The sequence below is a fragment of the Pundamilia nyererei genome, unplaced genomic scaffold (assembly GCF_000239375.1).
Source record: "Pundamilia nyererei isolate P.nyererei 1_Seehausen unplaced genomic scaffold, PunNye1.0 scaffold01168, whole genome shotgun sequence".
NCBI classification, from domain to species: Eukaryota; Metazoa; Chordata; class Actinopteri; order Cichliformes; family Cichlidae; genus Pundamilia; species Pundamilia nyererei.
In genome coordinates this window covers 46-16,857 of record NW_005188569.1, presented here as the reverse complement: position 1 = coordinate 16,857, position 16,812 = coordinate 46, and the positions used below count along the sequence as shown (strand labels likewise).

The window sequence follows — 16,812 nt, the reverse complement described above, 5'->3', positions numbered from 1 at the left end:
ACCCTGAGTACACATGTTTGATTTACCTCAGTTTTCATGTGCACTTCAGTAAGGTTGCAAACACTCGACACTTCATTAGCTCCTTTAGGGCTGTATAACAGATCAGGACTTCCGATTGGTCCACGCTCGTTTAGATCCAGGCTGTTCTAAACTTCAGAACTCGTCTAAATCTATATGCTATTTGTATCCTTGTGTGCCTGACTGTGTGCGGGAACACGTGCACTTCTTAAATCTTTTTTATCTAAACTAAGTATTAAAAGTTGTAGTGAACCCTGACCTGATGCGGGTGAAGGCGTAGAGGAGATACGCCGCCGTGTTGCCTCGGTCGTCCAGCATCTTATCAAACGAGAAGACGTAGTCGTTGTTGCGGTTGTGGGAGAGGTCGGCGTATTTGATGCAGCCGAAGGCGACGGCCCTCTGAGCCTTCGTGAGCTCCTCTGGAGTCAGGACCTGCAGAAAGAAGGTTTTCTTTTATTAAAGCAGACAATCTCTCCCCATCGCCGCCTTCGCCCGGCGTGCTTTATGGCATTAAAAATGCTGATAAGTGTCGTTTTAATCAGCTTGTAATTACTGAAGGCAGTGCTTCACCTTCTGCTTCCAACAGTTAAACCAGTGAGATGAATTTAATCCAAATAATGAAACCAATTTACAATCCTCGGGCAGAGATTAAATTGACTTATTGAGTCATAGCCTTCCCTCGAATCTGTGTGTGACGTGTTTGATACCGTAGGGAGTGAAGAGGAGGATTATGAAGATTTCGTGATAGTGATTAAAAAACAACAAAAAAAACTGCAGTCAAGCAGAACACAGCAGATAGAAGAAGTGACGTGACAGGACAAAGATTAATGGCACAGGTGAAAACAGGGCTGCGAGTAACGGGCAGGTTAGATTTAAGGTCAGATTTGGAACAAATGGCCACTTTTCCACTGCGGAAACTTCCAACGTTTACACAAACTGGCCTTCGTCTGCTCCTCCAGCTGTTCCCACTGTTACATACGATCAACTGAACTTTCAAATCATTTTGAGATCGACTGAAACACCAAAATCGAACTCGAAAAAACAAAGATAAATATGATGGGAATACTGGTTATGTAACGTAACTCGGGCTCTATGACCAGAGGTGCACAGAGATGACCGGGTTCAAGCTTTTCCGGCCGATGTGTCAGGAGGACATTTGTCCAGCTTCTGATTTTTTCAGATAATATGGAAATTAACTGTGAAAATATCCTGCAGTCTACATAAGGGTTTGAAATAGGGTTGGGCGATATTTTACAACAAGCGTCAGTCCAATAATCGACGATGGAGGCATATTCACGCATGCGCAGACTTTTGATGGGCGGAGCAATGTAATCATGCACGGACTGATTTGTGCATTTACAACACAGAAGAAGTCCAAACATGGACGAACTAATTTCCCCCAAAAAATTAGTGCTGTCAGTGTTGACGCATTAATGTGGCATTAACGCGGTCATCACCATTAACGCCATTAAAATTTTTAACACCCTCAACCCATCTGGAGCGCAGAAACGTTGGACAAACTGCCCGAAATGTGTTGACAGAGACATTTCAGGGATTTTGACTCTGTGCTCCAGACGGGTTGTTAATCACATTAGTTATGATGATGGTGCGCTAACGCTGACAGCACTAAAAAAGAAATATAAAAGTTTGCAATTTGGGATTTCTTTGGCTTTAAACTAGATGAAAGAGGTCAACCTAAGGATGTAACCAAAGCAGTGTGCCGCTTGTGCAGACGTATAGCGAGCAAAGTACTCAAACACGACTACCTTTGTTTCTTCTCTTGACTGCTTCCATTAGCTCCATCACTATTAGCAAACTGACTCAAATAAATAAATCGCCTTTGTAAAAACGGCCGCCGATAGTCGATATATTCATCCAATCGCCAAACTCTACTTTGCAGTCACTCTGCTTTTCTAAATTAGATCCAAGAGTCTGAGAGTGACTGCAGTGAGGTTGACTGTGATTGTTTGTAGACAGGTTGCCTCGCAACGCAACCTGTGCAATCAGCTTATGACCCAAAGTGGTCAAACAGCGAGTGGTCGAGTGTAAACCTCTGGTTGAACAGCTGTTTACAACATCGAACATGCGATCGCTTATTTTTCCTGAACAGAAAAACAAATCAAGCACTAAAACCTGCAGTTCCGCTAATGTCCACTAGAGGCCGCCTCCAAAAGTGAGTCAGTCCCCATGGACATGTTAAGATGACCAACCTTACAGCCGTAAATAAATCTTCACAGCCCGCTATTAAATACAGTTTTGGTCTCCATCAATATTTCCACCTTCAACAACTACAATGGGTGAATTTATGTAATTATTCCCAGCGGAGGAACAATTCTGGGCTTTGAGATTCTGGAATATAAAAATGTAAACATAAATATTTTATGAAATGATTGCAGTAAGTGTTTTTAATCATCCTGGCATTCACAGACATTTGTCTCCCGGCCGAATCTTCCATTTTCACTCCATTTATGAACCAATTCCTAAATTCAAATCCCCCTCCTGCTCCAGAGCCTCTAAAAGACATCAATGTGTTTTCAAAATTACCGCAGCAGATACAAGGTTTTCTCATTTTTGTCCCATCTATTCAAAAGTGTCGAGGGGAAAAAGTTTGAAGTGGAAATTTCCGAAATGTTCTATAAAAATATGAATCTTTAAAACTCTGCCTTCCCCTCCTTTCATTGCATTCTGCCCTGAATCTTAATCCCATCTTTCAAACGGGGCTTGATGTTCTTTTATTTAGTACTAGAAGGTGTATGTTACTTCGCTGAGCTCTCAGAGTGGCTCCAAAGAAACAATAGATCTCATCCCCCTGGTAGCTGTGACCTGCTGATTCAAGGACAAACCTTCAATGTTTTATAAAATCTTGGATCCTTTATTGAATTACAGCAGAACAGAGCGAGCTCTGAGAGTTTAAAGGGAAGCCTCTATAATCCAAGACTGAGAAGCCTCTACTCTAAGAGTGTAGGAGAAAAGAAATAGCCTTAAAGACACATTCAGACGTTTAATAAGCTGGAGCCAGAAGTACTCGACAACTGGTACAAAGACTAGCCAACTGATTACTCGTCTTATCAAAGAAAGGAGTTTTATTTTAATTCTCTTTGTATTTAGTCAGAAATTAAACATATTTATCACCATTTTTTGCTCCTAATACACAATTATTTCTTTTAAATGAGATATCCTGATCAAGGGGTGCAGTGATTCTCCAAAACCAGCGTCTGGGCCCGACCCATTTTTCTGATAAGATAAGATAAGATAACCTTTATTAGTCCCACACGTGGGAAATTTGTTTTGTCACAGCAGGAAGTGGCTTGATGTGTTTATATTAACATTTACTCAGATTACATGCACATCTTTGGAGTAAGTTTTACTTACATGTGGAGCTGCTGTTTTGAAACGTGAGTGAGGAAGACTGATGATCTTATTTTGATGTAGTAAGAGGAAGAGCAACCATTGAAGAGTGCAGATTAGAGAAAATCCTAAATAAATTCCAACTCGTGCACCCAATTCTTGTTTTAAAAGGTGAAGATAAAAATAAATGTATAAAGTAAAACATATACTAGAATCTTTAGAGGATCTAGTGTCGTTAGGTCCAGAAAACCTGATTACCAGGTCGCACAGCTTAACGGGGTGCTTTAGTGACCTCATCCACCATATCCAATCAAAACGGAGAACCAGGAATGAGAAATGCTAAAATAATCATAAATATAAACCTTTCTGAGACCCTCAGAGTCCAGCAGAGTTATAGGTGGATGTTTATGACCAAATGGGTTTTTGACTAATATTCTACTCAACCTGGCGACACGTTAGCGTTTTATGTACGCGCCTTGAAAATAAGCGACTAATCAGCTGAGCTGTTACATCCAGCAGATTCTCAGACCAGTTTAATCGATCCCAGATTCCCTGAGTGTTTGTCAGTTTGCGATGCTGAACATACGTTAGCTGTGTGACTTTTTCAGAAAACCTGACCTCTGACCTTGAGGTTACCTGTAGAGGCACCTGTGGTTTTAATTTGAATTTAATTCATAAACACTGCCTGATGCCTGCCGAGCGCTTCAGCCTGATGGAGAAAAAGAATTAACGGCTGAAGTGGTTGAAGGATTATTTTAAACAGTGAATCATGCAAAGCTACTTCGCAAATAAAAATATGGAGCTAGAATGAGGAGAAGAGGCCCCATCATGCTTAGAAAGGTTCCTGCTCTGCACTACGAGCTAAAAAAAACCCCCAAAAACTGAGCTGTAAACTCAACAATCGGTCCCTGCAGCGAGAGATTCTTACAGTCTGGTCTGAAAGGCGCTTTTCTAACAGCCACAAAAGGACAGGTCAGGGCCGGAGAGGCCAGGATGTGTGTGACACACGGGGCAGGATGAGACAGGAAGGGCCAGAAAATAACAGGAAATAAAAGCACCAAACACAGAAGACAAAAAATGAGGAGAGAGCAAAGTGTGAAACATCACAAGTGCTGAAAACAAACATGAAGGAGCAGCAGTGTTAGAGAGCGGGCTGCGGTTCACGGAGGCCACGGCTGGGGTTTGTTTTTAATGAGGCCGGGTTAGCAGATGGTAGACGTGGGCACCGACCCAGACGGAGCGAGGAGCGCCGGGCCGGAGGGGCCTGCAGGGGAGCTGGCACCGGCTTCCTGCAACCTTCTCAGCATTAAAATTGCTGCAGTTCAACTGAAAGTCAGCGACTGCTTGCACCACACCTAGTGCTCCACGTAATAACTTAACCGGGTCAGGTTCTCTTGTTTTTCTCCTCTTTAAAAAATTACATATAAAAATCTCCCTGCAAGTTTAACATCACAGAAACACCTCAGCACCAGCAGGTGAGACACGGCGAGTCAAAGTAACGGGAACGTCGAGAGCCTCGCTGTGTGAGGCGGAGAGAGCGGCTAACATGGCCCGGGGAGGGAAGAAAAGGATGTAAACAGGTATTTTCTGAGTTGAATCAGGCAGGAAACACTTCCCACCTCCAAACAACCAAACAAGCAGCTCTTAACGAGGTCCGGGCGAGCCAGTGATGGAGGATCGGGGCCGGGCGGCGGCGGCGTGGTTTGAGGAAACAGAGAGGAGGGAAAACCGGACGGGAAACACGCTGGCAGAAGTTTGTTTTTCTGAAGAATGACTTTAGAAAAAGGAAAATAAACAACTCGAGGCTCGAAAGACTCAAAAGACTCGAAGGACTCTCCGCTGACAAACGCTCAATCCACCGAAGATAAAAAAAATGTGAAGTCTGACATTCGTCTGAGCTCTGAGCCCTGAAATGGGATCGCTGGGTCATCAGTCAAAACGCAGAGGCGCTCAGCAGAGAGTCAGGAAGTTTATGACACACAACTTCCTGCTTTATCTGTGCAAAAACTTCCATTTAACACAGAATATCTGCTGAACTCAAGCAAACTCAGGCAGTCAGCTTCCCTTTTACCCTCCACTAACCTCTGGTTTCCCATGATGCACTTTGCCTCTGTGTTTACACACCAGTCAGCTTTTTATCATTAATTATTACTAATCTCCGTCCCTCTTCCAGTGTCTTTGTCCTCCTCTCACCCCCAATGGCTCTAACAGAGATGGCCCCGCCCCTCACTGAGCCTGGTTCTGCTGGAGGTTTCTTCCTGTTAAAAGGGAGTTTTTCCTTCCCACAGTCGCCAAAGTGCTCATAGGGGTCATATGATTGTTGGTGTTTTCTCTGTATTACTGTTGGGGAGGACTCTTATATACACTTTACAGTATAACACACATAGTATACTATATAAATACATCTGAAGGGAATATGAAGACTCACTATGGGAATGGATGGAAAGTAAAAAGAAGACGAGGAAAAACTTCAGAAACAAGGAAAAGTGGGAGCATCTAAAGCACGACCACATGGTGATGAACGTTAGCTTGTTTTTAGCGATGTCGTAGCTATATGAGCCGTTAGACGCACGTGTCACATGACTTCAGTTCAGGATCACCAGGTAGCCTGACGAGCACATCTTTGGACTGTGGGAGGACAAAGAAAGAAAAAATAAACATTTTCTGTGTGTTCTCCTAAACGTCGATGTTTTTAGTTAACGAAGCGAAACGCTCGTCCCATCGAGCCTCTGATCACCAAGCTTCACGTCTCCCGTCCGATTCTCCTCTCGAGGTCTTTTTAAAGCTCCACGTGTGTGTGGTGAATATTTAACCACGAGTCGTCCTGCTGATTCAAACTCGATCGATGGCGGGAAGTCTTTTTTTATTCTTCCTCCTGGGTTACATCTGCTGGAATAACTCCTGTTATTGCGATGATGTTATATCCATATTCTGTGTCAAATATTTTATCTTTTATAAGCAGACGTTTGGAGCGGCGAGGGACGCCGTCCAGCGAGTCGCTCATTATTTCTTCCCCGAGCCCGGCTTTCGATTCGCTCCGACGAGGCTTATTTTACAGCAATGACCACCTCGCTCTACAGTAGCCATTAATTCTTCCCGCTCTCATCCCGCTCAGAGAGCCAAACTTGGGAGCTTTCTCATCTCGTCCAGACACACTGAGGCTGAAACGCCACCGCCCGGCTGCTTCCCTCTCATCCTCTCAGCCCCGTGTGGTCCTTTCATCCTCCTCTGCTCATGTGTGAGCTCAAACCTCTGCAAACACTTTTCCTCTCGGCTGTTTTGAGTCATTAATCCAAACAAGAGCAGAACCGTTTGTGTCTGATTGGTCAATTTCACACTGATCGTCCGCTGATGAGTCAACAACAGGAAAACAATCATTCCGGTTTGTAACCTGATCTGTTTTTCATGCTCTCTTTGAGCTCTCCACCTCCACCACACGTTAAAGGAACACGTTTAGAAGTAGCACCGGCTCTTCCTGCTCAGAATACACTGGTTACCTCATACTGGGCTGTACTGGGACCCCAGGTTTGGTCTGTTTAAAGATCCAATGGGATATTCCCATTGATAACCTGTTTTGTTTTTTTTATGTACCAAACTGTAATATTCAGACGTTACCAGCAGCCTGTGGACCGACCCGGGTCCAAAGAATGTGGCGTTTCTTTATGTTTGAGCAGTGATCATGAGGAAAAAGTTACATGCAGCTCGTTTTAAGGTCACGCTGCAAGTTGTTATTGTATCTATTTTATAATAAGTTAAGGCCCAAAACATTTTTACTGATAATAATAAAAAGACATTTGATGATTAATTCAGTCCATAATATGGCCCTGAGAAGCATATTTACGATGTAAGATGAGGAAAACATCCAATTTTCAATATTGTCTTCTTTAAAAATCTGACCTGTTACCTTCTTGTTGTGCCTACTTTCAAGTATTTGTAGGTAAATATAAAGGTAGATTATTGATTTATTAAAAATAAAATGAAATTATGTTTAATTACACCCGTGTTATGAAGTGTTACCTTTTTTCTTTTCATTTCTTTGTGCGCTTTTCTTATGTTGGAGTGCTTTTGACCTCTCAGGGCCACCGTAGAAATGTTCTTGCTTACGTCATCTCGTGGAAATTATATCTGAGTTGAAATGCTCGTTGGCCAGTTAGTTACTCTAACTGGGACTGTTGGTGAGGGCCGTCCCAGTTTCTCGTGTGGAGCCTGAACTCCTCGCTGCCGTGTGAGGATTTTCTTAAACTTCCCATCAGGTTTTTGTTCTGCCGCGTCTGCAGCCTCACCTTGTCTCGCTCCTTCTCCTTCAGCTTGTCCATGGACCTCTTCAGTCCCTCGTCCAGCAGGTCCATCAGCCTCACCGTGTCTCCAGAACGAGTCTTAAACTTCTTCCTGTGGAGGAAACGGCAGAAACAGCGGCTCAGTGCGAGGACGCCGGGTTACAAACCACCTGCAGGGGAACCAGTAATGGAGCTGCTGCAGTTTCACATCCCCAACCTGAACCAGCAGAGGTTCCACTTCCTGTCTCCAATAATTATCATGACAGCAAACTATTAGATTACTTCTGCTCGCCTCGGGGCGATACATTTTGTACAATCAAGCAAATCAGCTAAGCATTACAAGCCGAGCACGAGCCAAAAATTTAATAACCCCCGCCTCCCCTCCCTCCTCTGTTTACTCGCAGCTATAACGGCTCCCCCCGTGGCTGCGTTAAGCTCTTATTGTCTGGATGAGCGATTATGAGAACAGCGTGATAAATTTCTAATGGAGTCTGCCATAGTGCAGACATAGTGGGGCCAATTTACGCCCCCTCAGGTTACCGCGGGGCATTTAGCGGCACTTAGTTATGGCCTCCGCGAAGCGTAACGTCAGCCCGCCGCCTGAACCCGGCGCTTCTTCTCAGGTCGATTGATTAGGAATAAACAACAACGTGACAGATAAGCGGTCAAATCACAAATCTGCTCACCAATCAGAGCGCAGCGATCGCTCACACGACGACACGATAAAACCCAACGCTCAGAGACGAGGTGCTCAAACTGCACGACGAAAAAACGGGAACGCGGCGGGAAAAATATATCTGAGGTGTTAAAGTTTATGAACGTGATGACTTGGAATCTACAAATAGATAAAAGAAGAAGAAGAAACAAGAGGAGGAGGCGTGGAAGAAAATGGAGGCTTGATATAAGCAGCGAGAGGACAAAAGAACAGGAGGACATAAAGACAGTGGAGGAAGAGTGAAATGAAAATGTTGAAGAACAAGAAGAAGCTCCAGAAAAGGGAAAAAAAAATCAAAGAAAAAGTTAAAGCAGCGGCAGAAGAAAGAAAACGAGGAAATAAGTGGAAGAGAAGGAGGAAAATAGGAGGAAAGGGAGAAGGAGGAGGAGTAGACGAAGAAAAAATGAAGATAAAGAGGAAAGATGGAGAAAGGAGGAAGACGCTATGGGAAGGAGAAAATGAAGGAAGCGAACGAGCACTGCTGAAGGAGGAAATAAGTGGAGGAAGAGGAGGAGTTAAACAGAAGAACAGAAACATTTAATTAAACAAGCAGAAGAAGAACGAGAAGAAAGGAAGAGGAGGAGGAAGGAGACAAGTAAAGAAGATGAAAGAGGAGGAAGGAATAATAACAACACAGACTCTGAGTGAACTTTTTCATCACTGCTGTCCTCCTCTTGCTCCTCCCCTTGCTCCTCCCCTTGCTCCTCCTCTTGCTCCTCCCCTTGCTCCTCCCCTTGCTCCTCCTCTTGCTCCTCCTCTTGCTCCTCCCCTTGCTCCTCCCCCTCACATGCTGAGTAAGGCAGGCTCTGCGATTCGCTGCAAATGACTAAACTGTTTGTGGGGCAGTGGCTGAAAATCCTGCGTTTGATTCATCGACGCAGAAAAAAAAAAAAAATAAATAAAACGAGCCTTTATGTGAGCAGCGGGAAACACAGGAAGTCTGCCCGTCTGGCGAGCAGAGACCTCGGATCTGAAGTCGGCTTTGGACACTTTTTTTTTTTTTAAACCCCAAAAAGCAGTTTTATTGTTTTAGTGTTTGTTACGTGTAGTTATTCATTTACTCGTTTACTTTGTGGCATTCCAAAACCGCCGCAGAGCGCCCTCTGGTGGACAAACTACATAACGCGGCTGTAGGGCGTTCCTCCCGGCTCTTCATTTATCAGCCAATCAGGCGGGCTCTCATAATTGAGCCCTATTTTAGAATTTTGACTTCCCTAACCATCCACGGATGAGGTCAGGGGCGGAGTTATAAGTGCGCAGTGGGCGTCGTCCAAGGGCAGGACCTAACCACGTACACCTCTGCATTGAATCCATGTAGAAACTATGGCGTAGCCTTCGCGAGCGGCCGACACTAAAACACTAGTGGCAGGCTGTCCCCGGGGAGGCGGTCCTTTTAAACCTCAGAGTCGTCACATGATCCACCTCAGGTGCTTCAAACCCCACTCACACTTTGTCCCCAGTGACAATGCCCCACCCCTTTTTTCCACCCCTTTTCTCAGCACCACCTCCCCAGTGTGTCTCCACTCGGTGATGTCGTACCTGGCAACAGTCGGGTACCTGCGGCCCTCACACAGCACTCAGAAAAACAAACTCTACTGTCAGAGCGTGTTTTGAACTCACTTGTCCTCCCCCAACACCACTCCAAAGCCAGCGTGCTCCACCCGGGTCACTTTGGGGTCGTACCAGCCGATCAGCTGAGCTGCGGCGAACACCACCTGGAAGTGCGTGCTCTGGAGGGGAAAACACACCCTCCAAACGTCATGTTCAGGAAAGAGACGGAGCTCAGAGTTAAATCCAAACCCTCTGTGGTCGCGTCTCCACCTACCTGTCCACTGTCAGTGACGTAGATGATGATGTCGGCCTTCTCTTCAAAGATTCGTTGGCGAATGGCCGCGAGGTCTGACGTGTCGTAGGTGTAGCCCCCGTCTGACTTGACGACGGTGAGGGGGATGGGCTGCCCTGGGGGGAAGACGACCTTACGACCCTCGTCGAGCTCCATCAGGCCTGAGGTGGAGATTTAAAAGGATGGAGGTGGTTTAATGAGAAGGTCCAGTCAGTCCAAAAAAGACAAGGAGATAAAAACAGGAGGGCACCAAACATTCATGAGGCAATGCTGCCACCTGGTGGTGACACTCAGAAACTACAGGCTGCACTTTATTATCCACTGAAAGAAGAAAAACTGATTCTATAAAGATTTCTATTAAAATCAGTGTGATCAAGGGAACAAATAAGCTCTATTTCTGGTAACCCTAAATGCTCAGAAATGCCCTCCGTGACCTTTGACCTGCTGCACACTGACCTTTCTTCTCAAACTCCTTCACCACCTCAACCATCAGGTCCTGGTAGTACGACTCTCCTCTCTCGATGAGCTCGATGTCCAGGCAGTCGTAAATTTTCTGAAACTCTGGAGAAATAAAAAAAAAAAGAAATAATTAAAACCTGTCACAGGTAGACGGGCTGCTCTAAAGAGGGGGAGGAGCTCCAACGGGTTAAACCGTCCTCGTGTCACATGACCAATTTAAGGCCAGCGGCTCTGAATGAGGGACGAGTGTTTCATTCCTGTTAGCATGAAAGGCTAAAACCCGACGTACCTGTCCTGGACACGTCACAGATGAGGTTCCAGGCTTTGATGAACTCCGGCTCTTTGCTCTGCAGTTTGACGACACACTGGTACGCCCGCTTCTTAAACTCCTCGTCCGTGTCAAAGCGCTTCTTTGACTCCTGAACGAGAGCACGAGAGACTGTCAGCTCCCTCGTTTCACTGTCACAGTCAAAGCTGAGGAAACGTGTCTCCCACACAATAACTCCAGTTCATCTAATGAAGCCACGAGAACATTTTCCCCTCACACTGAACATGTTCAGAAGCCTCCGGGTCGGTTTAATTTGGGGCTTATTTCTTATTTCTGCAGCATTTCTGAGCTTTAATACCTTCACAGTTACAGGAAACGTTGACATGAAACCTTCAGGGCTGAAGAACGTCTAAGCTGCACCAGATTCATGTCTGTACCCGAACATTTGATCAGTGTCATGAATGCAGAAACTTCAAAAAGTGCATTCTGGGCAAACTTTCAGGGCTCGCATCACCATGTGGGACAGGTGGCTGTCCCAGGTCAACTTTCTTTCAACATCTTTTTGTGTTTGAGTCCGTTTTTTTTTTTTCCACAGAACTTAAATCTGTTTTTCAGCCCTGAAAGTTTCATGTGAACATGCGATCGTGGCTCAAGAGTTGGCAGTTCGTCTTGTAATCGGAAGGCTGCTGGTTCGAGCCCCGGCTGTGGCTATAATGTAGCTGCCATCACCAGTGTGTGAATGTGTGGATGACTGAATGCAGTGTAAAGCGCTTTGGGGTCATAGGGACTAAGTGCGAAGTTATGATGGTTAAAAAACTGCACTTGGGGTAAAAACCTTAAAGGGTCCTTTTTACCCTTTAAGGTAAAAACCTTAAAGGGTCCTAACCCCACATGGGATTTTCCCAAAAGCAGCCCGATCACACACAGAGACGGGATGAGCATGAACTGACTTTGTAGAAGGCCTGCAGGTCACCGATGGGAGGGGAGACGGTCAGGTAGTCCGGAAACATGTCCTGCAGGTGGGCGATCAGCATCCCAAACTGGGTACCCCAGTCCCCCACGTGGTTCAGCCTGCAGAAATAAAAACTAACTTTTTAGATTTTATTTCTTGAAAGGTTTTTAACGTTCGCAGCTACGACACAAGGAGCGCGGCCAAGCTGACCTGAGGACTTCGTATCCCAGAAACTCAAACAATCGGCACATGCTGTCCCCGATGATGGTGGAGCGCAGGTGACCCACGTGCATCTCTTTGGCGATGTTTGGAGATGAGAAATCCACCACCACCTGAATGCAACACAAACACACAGGAACTGATAAATGCAGACGCTGAGACGGGTAAACCCATCACAGGTGAACTCAACCAGCTCCACGTTTTTATTCCTGGACTCTATCAGAGCAGCTTTGCATGAGTCATGGTTCATAATAAGCCTATTTTATGTTTGATCAGTGCCGTTTTGGTGTGTTTAATCAAACTTTTTGACATCCGCCTTAAACCACACACGTTTTTACTTCCTGTCACAGCTTCAGTTTAAAAGCAATCTTCTTCTTTCCAGTGTTGCATTAATATTAATTTCTGTCTCTATAGAAAAAGCTTATTTTGGATTCTCCCTCATTCACATCCTCCACCTCCTCCTTCTCTTCTCTGCTTTTGTGAGCATACACACATTTTTTATGTCGCACTTTATATGAATAATTTCAACTCCACACAGATAAATGTGAACGTGACTTTTACTGCACCAAAATAATTAAATGAGTAAGCGTGGTTCTTTATTTTTGTAACTGAAATAAATAAATTAATAAAATAATCTAATCTGTCCATTTTCTGGTTCCTGCTATATTAAACTGAGCTCCTCACCTCATCTCTGCGTCCAGATTGCCTTCACAGGAAGCTCATTTCTACAAGTTTTATGAAAAAATTTTATTTATTAAGAAAAAAATGTAATTTTCCTTTTCACAACTTGTAAAAAATATTTAAAATGTGAACCTAAAATCTGCTGTAATTTGCTTTGATGTCACTCTATAAACTGTTATTGTTTGTGTGCGTTCGTGGAAGGCTTTTATTGTGAAAGGCAAGGACCGAAACAATAAAACTGGTGGGCGGGGCCTCTGTGGTACTCTCTTTGACATCACACAGAGCCAAGAGTAGAAAAAATGCGCGTGAAACTGTGTTGAATACCAGATAATTAGACACAAATAATTAAATCAAATGTTAAAAAAGGGATCAAAGACTTCCGAGGTTAACTAAAAAGGAAAAACATGGCGGGAAAATGACTTCAGCATGTGCACAGACCTTCTTCTTGGATGGCAGTGGTGGGGGTTGCACTCCGTTAATCAACAAGTTGCTCAGCTGTTTGGACACAAATGTCTTCTGCAGGTAGATGTTGATGAAACCTGAAAGAGAACTTTTTTTAGACTCACTTTTTAGGCGTTTATTTACTCTAGTTTTAAATCTTTTAATATTTATACAAAACAAAGAATTATTTCTCTTTAAATATGTACACATTTGACAAGGTTCTAAATTAAATTAAATTAAACTAAACTAAACAAGAAAAAGTTGCATTTCCTGCGAAAATGCAGTGTGAATGCCGTGTCGTGGAAATCGGCTTCCGAAAACAGCTGAAGAAGCAGAACTGTCTGCTGAAAACATGCTGCAATGGGCGAGAGTGGAACCAGCCCTCCTGCTCATCTCACTGAGCTAAAACACAGCTCAACACAGCTGGCATTACCAGAAAGAGCTGAACAGTTTAAAATTTGAATGGTGAAAACTGTCGGAGTAGTTAACCAGCAAAGAAACGGAGCAACTAGAATAATAAGGTAGAAGAAGAAGAAAGTTTAAAGAGAAACAGGAACTTAATAGCGTTCCTGTTACTATAATTGTGTGAATGCCGTGATGTCTGTGTTGACATCATTAAAAGGCGGAGTCTCTACCTGGCCCCGCGACCTCCGTTTTCTGGACGAGTTCGTTGTCTGGAAGATTTTTGATAATCTTCTCTGCGATCTCCCTCGGGTTCATCTTTATCCCCTTTGCCTTCAGCATCTGCAACCCGACAGCCAGAGACAGTCTGAAGCAAAGCTTTTTAATCTGACCTGCTGAGACCAGGGGCCCGTTCTTCGTACCTCGCTAAGTAAGTTAGCTGGATTAGATTGTTGACGATTTCGCGTGATCCTGGATCAGTCGGTTCCCCGAAGCTCATCCGGGACTTGCTGTCATAGCAACAGAGCCGTAAGCGTAAACCTGCTCGGGAGCAGGTTTACTTTATGTAAACAGGATTAGATCGCGGCCACGCAGGTATGTCCGCTTCATTTATACGAAAGCAACAGCGATATTCCACCACTGTTTCACCATAAATAAATAACATCAATGTAACTAAAGATAATGCAGCACCTGATCCATTTATTGATGTCACACAGATACATACAGGTCATTTCCTAAAAAAGGGAAATGAACTATTAACATTCTATTACATGTATGTGATTATTACAGATGTAATTCATATTTCAGAGTAGTAATTGTAAATTACTTCGTGTAATCAAGATGAGAGACCACGGCTATAAAAGCGAAGGTGGATTTGGGAAGTCTGTCGCAGCCATGTCCTGTCCGTATACGCGACCAACCCATTGCGGAAGGTGCAAGATTGATAAGGAGAGTCCTCAGAATCCAGCGTATATTGCGGGATAGACAGGATCCTTTAGCTCAGCGCGACAGTGTGCTCATTGAGAGATATCGATTTTCCCGTGAGGGTATTATTTACTTAACCAACTTGTTGACGAGGGGGTGCAGGACCACCACCTGTCTTTTTTTCCTCTGCCCTTTTCTTGGTTGCTGTTATGAACAAACTAACAGAGTATTACAGGCCAGTATTACCTTGCCAAGAGACGAAAAGCAATCTAAGAGATAAATATTACCATTCTGTAGAATACTCCTGTATTCCACTTTTACTTGTTCCCATGTTCTTGTGGGTCCTGTTGTGGCTCTAATGTGAAAGGGGATATAATATAACATATTATAATATAATATAATGCCATATGATATTGGACAATATAGTGTCATATGATAGATCTACCCTACCGCCTACTGGTGTTGGCCAGAGGGGCCGATGGCACGATATGGCAGCCTGGCTACAACCGTAGCTGCCTCCACCAGTGTGTGAATGTGGGAGTGAATGAATAGTGGTATCGTAAAGCGCTTTGGGTGCCTTGGAAAGCGCTATATAAACCCAATCCATTATTATTATTATTATTATTAAATTACCTACGAGTTTGATTTGTCAGCAACTTTCTGCCAGCCCTCTCTCCTTGCTTTTGCAGCCTTTGCAGTGTTCTCTTGCGTTTTAATTAAACTCTGAAACTCCTGAAATCCCTCACTCATGAGTTCTTGCTCTGCTGCCGGAAAATACCGAGCACGCCCCTTCGACATTTTCGCCGACCAATCAGCGGGTTGCCGATCACTGTTTCTGCTATCGATGCGTAGCCCCTTTTACGACACCCAGTGACCGCGCATTACTTCATCCAGCTGTAGTAATCGTCAACAGCAGGTGTTTTCGGGGAACCGGATTAGCGAGCTCACGGTTAGCGCGATGATTTGATCTTGGATGTGTCATTTGATCTTGGATGTAGTAAGCGACGTACGAAGAACAGGCCCCAGGACTCACTGCACTGCTCAAATACAATCCTCTAATTTGACTCAATGCAGCTGCAGCTTTTAAAACTGTAAAAATCATAGTAAGCTATTAGAAATCACAATAAGCAACCAGAAATGAAAATAAGCCACAATAATTCATAACAAGCCACCATAACCACAATAATTCATAATAAGCCACCATAGATCATAATAAGTTGTACAGTGTCCTTGGGTGCTTTGAAAGGCGCTATTTAAATAAAATGTATTATTATTATTATTATTATTATAAACCATTAAACATAAACTCGTAAGTTTTCAGGCGTGGCGGTCTAACCTGGGACATGCTCATGGCGCTGTTGCACTGGTAGTCCCCAAACTTGGCCTGCTGGCTGGGCGCAATAGAAAGTGGCGGGTTGTCGAGCTCGGGGCAGGAGGCCTGGATGGCCTCGCCGAAGACCTCCTGAAGTCGCTGGTTGATGTTTAACATGGCTTTGCCGCGTTGACTCAGTGAGTCTTCCTGCAGACTCTGAGGACAGCACAGAAAGGTTTAATGGTTTTTCATCAATGTGCTTTTCTCAGGTTAAGATTAAAACGCCTCAGGACATCTTTCAGCAGAGCGCCACTCACCTTCTTCAGGATGTTGAGGCGGTACTTGAGTCGGGCGTTTTCCTCCTGCAGCTCTTCCAGGCGTGTAGATGGACTGAGGTTCTGGGAGTTTTCAAGATTTTTGATCTCTGCAGACAGACGCTGGATCTCTTGCTCCTAGATATCAAAATATTTCCAATTTCCAAGAAAGACACTGAGAAAGAAAGTTCCAACTGGAGCTGCTCAAGAAGCTTTAACGCGCTCCTATAAATAGTAAATATTTTTACACCGAGTTCCAGCCTGAGAAAATGCTTTAGGGTCTTAAATGCTGCCCATTTTTAAAAGGAACTGTGGAAGTATAAATATTTTTACCTCTATGGCTACGAGCATTACTTACATCAATGATCATTAAAAGAGGACCGAGTTAGCACCCTGTGGTACACCTCAGGAATTATAAAGACACATATATTCATAACCTTTAACTCTTTTTCTGTATTTCACTGTTGATCTCTTATACACCTGTTTTTGATATTTGTAAACTACTGTGCAAAAGTCTTGAGCCACCCCTAAATTAAAAAAAAAATCTTTTTCTTTGGATATTAGCCGTTTCGTTTTTACTCCAATATATATACCTGACCATTATCAGATGTGGGGGGTGGGGTATGTGGTAAGCCAGTT

The 16,812-nt window shown here is 44.1% G+C and overlaps 1 protein-coding gene and 1 long non-coding RNA gene across 2 annotated transcripts; both read right to left on the bottom strand.

Annotated features, from left to right (window-relative positions):
• Window positions 1-277: 277 nt before the first annotated feature.
• On the bottom strand, window positions 278-16,311 carry LOC102211781 (arginyl-tRNA synthetase 1; the record flags this gene model as incomplete). The annotated part of the gene is made up of 12 exons (XM_005755305.1): window positions 278-450; window positions 7,650-7,755; window positions 9,979-10,088; window positions 10,184-10,362; window positions 10,658-10,762; window positions 10,950-11,079; window positions 11,879-11,999; window positions 12,091-12,212; window positions 13,219-13,319; window positions 13,857-13,965; window positions 15,884-16,075; window positions 16,177-16,311. Coding segments are annotated over 12 exons (1,583 nt in total), but the record flags the coding sequence as incomplete, so codon positions are not given.
• Window positions 14,303-15,257, bottom strand: LOC102211581 (uncharacterized). Its single transcript, XR_312511.1, has 2 exons — window positions 15,185-15,257; window positions 14,303-14,902 (listed from the first exon to the last, which is right to left on the bottom strand). It is a non-coding gene; the product is annotated as an uncharacterized LOC102211581 (long non-coding RNA).
• Window positions 16,312-16,812: the final 501 nt, after the last annotated feature.